This window comes from Poeciliopsis prolifica, unplaced genomic scaffold (genome assembly GCF_027474105.1).
Source record: "Poeciliopsis prolifica strain line A6 unplaced genomic scaffold, Auburn_PproV2 SCAFFOLD007, whole genome shotgun sequence".
In the NCBI taxonomy this organism is placed as follows: domain Eukaryota; kingdom Metazoa; phylum Chordata; class Actinopteri; order Cyprinodontiformes; family Poeciliidae; genus Poeciliopsis; species Poeciliopsis prolifica.
The window spans coordinates 6868504-6876763 of NW_026562382.1; the positions used below are offsets into that span (position 1 = coordinate 6868504).

The 8260-nt window shown below is 37.0% G+C and overlaps 1 protein-coding gene across 1 annotated transcript; it reads left to right on the forward strand.

Annotated features, from left to right (window-relative positions):
* Positions 1 to 2358: 2358 nt before the first annotated feature.
* cd247l (CD247 antigen like) lies at positions 2359 to 8038 on the forward strand. The gene is made up of 7 exons (XM_055031736.1): positions 2359 to 2520; positions 6189 to 6283; positions 6962 to 6994; positions 7125 to 7154; positions 7242 to 7301; positions 7380 to 7409; positions 7627 to 8038. Exons 1-7 carry the CDS (start codon positions 2415 to 2417, stop codon positions 7702 to 7704), a joined length of 432 nt encoding a protein of 143 aa, XP_054887711.1. The 5' UTR covers positions 2359 to 2414; the 3' UTR covers positions 7705 to 8038.
* Positions 8039 to 8260: the final 222 nt, after the last annotated feature.

The following is an 8260-nucleotide window of genomic DNA, read 5'->3' on the forward strand; positions in this document are numbered from 1 at the left end:
GAACAGTCGAGAGGGAGAAAACACACCTAAAAGGCCTGGCAAATCTTTCATTACAAATACAATAAAATATAGCAGAAATATTTGCTAAATATTGTCCTAAAGTGAGGAAATTCAGAAGCACCAGCACCAAGTTAAAGGTAAACAGAAGTATGCCTATTCAGACTTAGGTAAAATATTTTACGTATATGAAAAATAAAACCAAACAGGAAGTACAAATTTACAAAATAGGAAAAGTAAATCTGCACAGATATTGAAAATAACAGTCCGTTTAAGGGAAATGTGCTAGTGATTTTAAAATGACAAATTGTGCACAAATATCTTCATTAAAGCAACAAAATGTTTATGTGTTTTTGTCCATAAGAAAAGGGGGGGGAAACTAATGCAAAAACAGAAGGGATTTAAACATTTACGGGAGATGTGATGTTACACAGCCTACAACTGCATGGAGAAATAATCTGATACTAATCCTGTGTCTGCTGTGGATGCAGTGGTCTGTCACTGTAGCAACAGCTTCATGGGATAGGAAACATTAAACAAAAGTGATGTTATTTTAGTCGAAAAGAAAGTTAAAGAAAGAAATATTAATGCAGAAGCACTCAGGAAAACAAAACTCCATAAAACTGGTAATTAGTTAGGAAGCCATTTTATCAATTATAGAAGCAAAAACAAGAAAAGTGCTCAAAATGACACTCTCTGGGGTTAATACCAGAGACAGTTCAATTTGCTATCAAGACAAATATCAAATCAGTATTCTCAGCAGTAAATATTGACATTTCTGGATCTAGGCGTGCCGAGGAGGCTTCTAGAAGTTTAACCAGATTTAAAATCGGAGAGAAAAGGGGATTTGATTGATTTCTAACATGGCACGGCTGTTTTAGGCTGATTGTCTGAACTGAGTATTTCAGAAACGGATACTGGGATTTTCACAAACAGTAACCACCTATCCAGCTTATGGAGATTGGCTGGAAAACAGAAGACATCCGGCTGCTCCACAATATAAGAGGAGAAAAGTTTGACGAATTTCACATGAAGGAAAGGAAACAGTTGCGCAAATACTTATTACAAACTAAGATATGTGCAGAATTTCACCGATAACTTGACACGTCAAACCTTGAAACAGCAGCAGAAACCACACCTGGTGCTGTTCATGTCACCTAGGAACAGGAAACTGAGGCTACACGGGTTCTGCCCCGTATTTTATCCTTTAATGGTTCCCCTGTTGAGCTTGTGTCTTCTTACAAATATTTGGGGGTTGTAATTGATGAAAACGTACATTTTAAAGCTTGTATCAAAAATATTTTGGAAAAACTAAAATTGTGTTTCTTCTATAGTTATTTTTCTCTTGTAAGTCAAGGAAACAACTTGTTGCTCCCATCTTCCTGCCAATCTTAGACATCATGAACACCTTTGCACATTCTCCTCAGCAATTAGACTCAGCTTGACATCAGGCACTTAGGATAATAGCCAGATTTTCCTTAATTAAATTGTAAACTTTTTCCACAGGCTGCATTTTCCATATCAATTTTTGGCTTGTTATCACCAGGATTTCTTGCGATATGTATTAATATCTGCCTGCAGCCAGTTTGGATGTTTTCTTCAAATTGGTGTGATTGTGCAACTTCAGAAATGTACAAGGCTTTGGAAGCATGCTGAACTGTTTCTCTTTGCTCAACACAAACCCACTAACATTTAACTAACATTTAACATTTCTCCTGACCTTTACAGTTGCAGATATTTGAAGAACGTAGAGCAGTCAGATGAGCTTTTTGTGCTTGTTAAATGCTTACCGTACACTGACTGTGTCGTTTTTATTCGTTTTTATTTGCTCCAAGTTTCTGCTTTTGTCATTTTTAAAAAAAAAAAACAACAATCTGTTTATTGCAGTGCCATTTTTTATCTTACAGTGAAGGCAAAAAAGTTTTTTTTTTAGTTTATTCCTTTTGAACAGTTATATTTTTAGGTTTTCCTGTTGCCAAAAAGAGAGCTCAGTTGAGGTTGCGTGAATGTTGAATATCCTTGAAGGTGGTGAAGATGTTCCAATAGAAAGAGGTCATTACTTTGCACGATTTGAAGACAAAACCTTCAGCAGGCAATTTTATTCCTCTTTTGCAACCAAGTTAATTAGCTCCAACTCCACCAGCTATTATTTGTGTCCGGAATTAACTTAATAATAAGGCTGTACGTGCAATTTAGAGGCACAGCCTGAGTTGAGACCCTCAAGGTGGCAACATTTAGCCTCTAAATGCAGATTCTGAGCAGATCAAATGAACAGAGAGGGCGAGACCAGCGGTAGGTGTTCAGGGTTGCAACACAGCTTTGTAGTTTTCTGTCTCAGTCCACTAGTAGGTTGTCATTCAGCCTCTTCCTCTCAACAGGGGATCAGACGATACCGTGAGGCGACTTGCAGCTGCTTGATGAAAAGAGAGAAACATTCATTTTTACTGACAGACAGAGGCATGGATTCATGGATGAGAGGCGTGTTGGTGCTCTTTGCACTGTTCATGCCTGTTTGCTGTGAAGGTAAGTGAAACAAAAAGAAAGTTTTTGTCAAACAAACTTTTCTGAGCTTGTGACAAAATGTTCTTCGGATTTTGGTTTTTGTGATTAAGATTTATGTCACTTTAACTATGAATATTGAACTCCGAATTAATTTTGTTTCCCAAAAATGTTGTTAATTTCAATAAGTTTCAGCGTGACCCCTACGATCGACATCGCACCAACAAAACTCAACACTCTGAAACATTTAGATCATTTATCCTGCTGTACTTCTTTGTTGTCATCCTGATGCTTTTTATCTTAAGTGCAAATTTATTTTGTTTATGTTGGTTTAAGATTCATTTCTATGTTCAGTTTTGCCAAAACCTGGGACAAAGCAAGAAAGAAGATACAAAAATGATAATCCAAAATTACACTTGTTATGGAAATTCAAAAGTATATTTCTTTTTGAAAATAATACATATACATATATAAAAGTACATTTCCTATTGCAAAGGGATAAAATTGCCAGACTGGTAATTTTTGCATGAAACTGTTAAAAGATGCAAATCCAAGAAGACGTTATGTTGTGGTATTTTTTTGTTTTGATCTGTTTTATTTCGTTTCGTTGATTCACATTTGTTTTTAGAAGGGGATAAAATTTAGATTTCTCACAGACTTTCTATTTTACGTTGTAGATAAAAAAAAAAAAAAAAGAAGAGAAAAACAATCAAAAAGATGTTCTAAGTCCTGATATTTATTGTGGCCTGCTTCACTGTGATCACAGTTATATTTCTACAAACTTTATTAAATTAAATTCGGACAGAAGTGATTGTGCAATCAGCTACATATTGCAGTTATTAGCAAGCGACAACCACTCAGATTCGGAAATGTGAGGAGTTTGATCAATATTTTTATAATTAATGGCACATCGCTGTTCTTGAATGGAAAGATGTTCCACTGTTCTTCTTTCTAGATGGTAACACTATGATCCAAATGAGTCTGATGTTATTAATGTAATTCATGAAAGATTTTAATATCATCACAGTGGTGAAAGGAAATCTCTTACACTCCTTTTCACCCATGTTTTCAAAAAAACAAATCCTCAGACAAGTTGGATTTTTATTTCTCTATAGATTTAAAATATATTTTCAAAAGTTTACTTTTGTTTGGACTGCAAGGTCATCTGTTTGGACGTATCTTTGTCAGATCAATTTTTAATGCGCTTGGTACTTCATCAAACTATCTAAAAACGGACCAGACACTTAACAGGTATGAACTTTTCCACCAAAATTACTCCAAAAGTGCATCAACAACTCGTCCAAGAAGAAAACACAAAGCACTGCAGGCCTCGTTTACCTCTGTTAACATCAGTGATCATGATTCCACGAATATTAAGATGCCGGGCAATAATATCGTTTTGCCGTAATTGGCGAAACCACGAATTATATTGGCAAGCAGAAAATGTCTGGCCAGCACAGTTTTTTGACAGTTTGCTAAAGCACATCAGCTGCTCCACCTCTACATAAATAAATACACATTTTACAGTGACCTAGTCAAAGTAAAGACATAAATTCAAATTAAATGATGTGGCGTCAAGCCGAACAGGCCGTTTATACAAAGAATCGTGACTGAACTAGAAAAATCAATGACATAAAAGACTCGTGTCACAAACACTTGAGGGTAATAGTTGCTACCAAAGGTAGACCAGCCAACTTTATTATCTTTGAGTAAATTATATTAACTATTTCAAACCTGTATCTGCACCTGTTTGACAACCTGATGCATTTAAATGTGCCAAAAAAAAAAGCCATTGAACTGTGTAAGTGGCCAAGTACTTCTTTATAACCCTGCGTGTTTCGAATCTGAAGAGTAATTTGGAGTGGATTGGCATATTTATTGTTCAAGTTGGAGTGGGAAGCACTTAAAGGACAGGAAGTCGTCTCCCAAATAGACCAAAGCTTGTTTTTATGCAAAGGATATGGGAATATTTCTTGGTGCTGCACTAAACCAAGTACCTTAAGGAGAGAACCGTCAAAAAGTTGACACATTTCCTTTGTATGAAACTTATTTTCAAGCTACGCAAACAGTGTAACAAAATTATTTTTAATTATTTTGTTGTGTTGTTTTATCTCTAAGTTGCTTTTGTGTTCAAAGCAAGAGAAAACAAAAGTAGAGTTGAGATTAAATCACACGTCTTCGTTCTATACGTCCAAATGATGCTGCCATGATTCTTGGTTCTGAGCTAAGCTGACAAGCTCAGTGAAAGGGGTGTCAGAAATTTTACACTATAAACTTTATAAAAGAGTTTCAATGCATGCAATGTCGATGATTTCAGGCTACAAAAAAAAAAAAAAAAAAAACATTTTCACAACACATTATGAGTGCCAATATTTCCAGATGACAAAACAAGATAAGGCCCAAAATTAGCACCACTGCTATTAAGTTACGCTTTGACACAGTTGTTGCTTTTAGAAGCACAAAAATAACTTTTGAATGGAAGAACTGTTGCGCTCTGAAGCGACTTCAGATGACTGAGAGAAAGACGTTAAGGCCTCTCTGAACCTGCCGCGGCTGTCCTCTTTCTCTCTACAAGGCTGATGTTCCAACCGCACACCAAGATAAAAGAGCCTCACAGAAACCTCACAGCAGCCCATCGCACTGACAGGAAGACATTGAAGGTTTTCAGCTGCAGATATGTAGTTTTCTTATTTCCTGTTCTGAAGGGGTCTCTCTCAGTTGTCTCATCCGACTCACTTTAATGGCCTTTTTTTTTTTTTCCATCCAGTTCACACACACCTCCGGGTCCATTTATAGTTTCTTCCTGTGTTTCTGTTTCTAAAAAAGCACAGTGTCACTTGAATGGCTGCATGAGGACTCAGAGATCTAAAAATGACAAAAATGCAGTTGGTATAGATTTTGCTTCAGGAAAAAAAAAAATGCAGTAAATTAAAAAAAACAAACAAATAAAAAAAAAACTCAAACCCTTGCTTGGGTGCTGTTGTAGAAAAAAAAAGAGATGCTTCCTATAAACACAGACTTTCAAAATGTACAATTCAGAGCATGACCACCGGATTTTTGCTTGAGAAATTGAAAACTGAACCTAAATCATGAACTGAAACAGAAAGGGCCCGATTAAACGGAACGACAAAACACCAACAAATTTCAAGTGGGTCAATCTGGGATCGGAAAAATTGTTTGACAGCAGAACTTCCTCTGCGAGAGAGAAGATCACTGCAGAAACACCCACAAGCAAAGTCCTGCATGCTCAAAATAAAAACACCAGCAAACGAGCGAAGAGCACAGTAACTGTCATGCAAAAGTAGCAGCATAAGCGTTTAGGATAAAGATTAGATAATTAGAAGGAAAAATAGAGTTTAAGAGATCAATGGTGGTTTTCTGCAGATATCAGCGTTGCGTGCTGTGTGTTAGGGGCTGTGAGCCAAATCTGAAACTTGGTCATAGATCAAAAAGTCCCCTTCCGACAACAAACTGCCAGCATTTTATTATCATGTGGTACCATCAGCGAGACAACTTATCTCTTCCAAATTCACTCTGCAACGTGGCACCCAACCCAAGACGGACCGTCCACTGCACAAACATCTTCATTTGTAGCTTCACGTGTTCTTCTGTTGCAAACGTGATACAGTTGTGCACAGGTTGAACCAGTCGTCTCACTGCCTGCCTCTGTTTTCCGTTTGTTTCTTCTGCAGAAACTTTTTTCACTGATCCGGTCATCTGCTACTTCCTGGACGCGTTTCTGATGGTCTACTGTATTGGTGCGACGGCGCTGTTCTTCAGAGAAAAAGTGAGTTTCACAGCAAAGGTTGGACCACATTTCAGAGCGTTTCAAATGAGAGATAAGCAGCAGCCGGCGGAAACTTGATTCTGATTATTTGATGGTTAAAAGTGTAAAAAAAAAAATTATTTCTCAGAGTGTGGGAGAAACAACAGAGCTGAATGTCTGCAATAAGTGACGGGAAAATTATCAAATATTTTTAAATGAGATTTCACATTTTCATTTAATTTCATCTTCTGATAGAATAAAACTACAGTTAAATTAACTACAAAGCAAAAACAAACTTTATAAAATAATTATATCTGACAATTCCACCTCCACACATGTTTTAGACAAATTGAATTCAATAGATATTTATTCTTTGTATTGAAATATTAACATATAATTTGTAGAATACACAGGAATATAACATTGGTCAAGCAAAAGTGGACATGCAAACCTACCAAGACATTGGCGTCCCCCAAAACTGGCAGATCAAACACGAAGTGCGAGAAGCAGCACAGATGACTCTGGAGGAGCTGCAGAGATCCACAATCCTGGAAGAACTTGTTGCTGAACTTTACCTTCTGATCACATAGTGGGCTACAGAAAATGTTCCCGTTATACTTTGATGGAAAGGCTTCATTTGATTGTAAAGGTGGTTGAAATGTTGGATTTAATATTTCTGTTTGTTTCATCCTGGCTCAGTTCTCCAAGATGCCACGAGTTCAACCGGAGCCTGTAAGTATCCAAACTTCAAATCATCTCTCTAATGACTTTTTATTCAAATAGAGCTGGTGATGGTTATCCAACTTTTCATATAAACCACGTGCTTTTCATTTGATCTTCATTGTTATTCTTGTCTTTTAAGATGAAGGGAGAAAAAGGGGGTATTTACCAGGTAAGGTCAGCATTCTCACAGCTTAAATAAGCAGATTTTTGGTAATTATGTTCTTATCCATTTATCAATTATTTCATTTTGTTTCAGGAACTCGAGAGGCCAAAGGACACCGACACTTATAATGTGCTTGAACCCAAAAAAGCAAAGGTGTGCTTAGAACGTGAATGAACAAATTCCCACTTGTTCACCTTCTTCATTTTTCACAACGGTGTTTTGTCCTCTTAGGGAAAAACTGACAGGAAGAAGAGAGCTAAGGTAAGGCAGCCTGCTCACCCGTGAGATACTAAAGTCAAAAATGCTGAAGTATTTCAGACTCTGTGAATCTCCCGAATATTTTAGGGAAGATTAGGAGGCACGTCGAATTCATTTTAGGTCGTCAGAACAGTGAAATCAAGTCTGAAATATTAAATAATCTTTTGAATCATGTGGACTTGTAACATATTTCAATGCAGTTCATCTCTCTTCTCTGCAGAAGAGCCAGGGCAAGCCGAGGGATACCGATCCGTATGAAGCTGTTCCCACCAGCCCTCAGCCCACTCCGGCCCCGTAGCGACGCATCCTGCAGAGACACAGAAGTTTATTACAGCTGAGATGAATGTTAGATTATTGCCCGTTTTTTTTAATGTAAAGACATTCCTTTTCTCTTCGCTTTTTTCCGTATCGATAAGCAGTTCATTTATCTAGTGGTTCGTTAGATAAAATGTGGTTGGATTTTTAGCAGACATGATGTTTTGCACCGCCGAGAACAGATAGTCACATGCACTGTGTAAAACAAGACCAACTTTTTTCCTCACTATCTGGCATTAAATCAGACTGAACATTTCCTATTTTATGTCAAATTCTTAAGTTATTTCTATTTGCTAAATAGCTGAATAATGACATTATTACCTTCTTCCATCACAGCTACTGGTTTGATTCTCATTTGAGTAAAAATGAAGGCAACTCAAAACTGGGAGCTATTGATCTCCACAGTAGTAATACTGATTCAGCCTGTGAAAAAGCAAAACATCTTGTAAAAACCTTGGCTGACGCTGGTGAATGTCATTACCTGGGCTGAAAAAGCCACACAACAAGAACATTTTAAGAGATTATTTTTTTCAAAAGCA

Excerpts from the sequence above, each read along its gene's own strand:
- cd247l (XM_055031736.1), top strand. The coding sequence starts at position 2,415 with ATGAAAAGAGAGAAACATTCATTTTTACTGACAGACAGAGGCATGGAT. Across the intron at positions 6,995-7,124 it reads CACGAGTTCAACCGGAGCCT|ATGAAGGGAGAAAAAGGGGG; the intron begins GTAAGTATCCAA and ends TTGTCTTTTAAG. Across the intron at positions 7,410-7,626 it reads ACAGGAAGAAGAGAGCTAAG|AAGAGCCAGGGCAAGCCGAG; the intron begins GTAAGGCAGCCT and ends TCTTCTCTGCAG.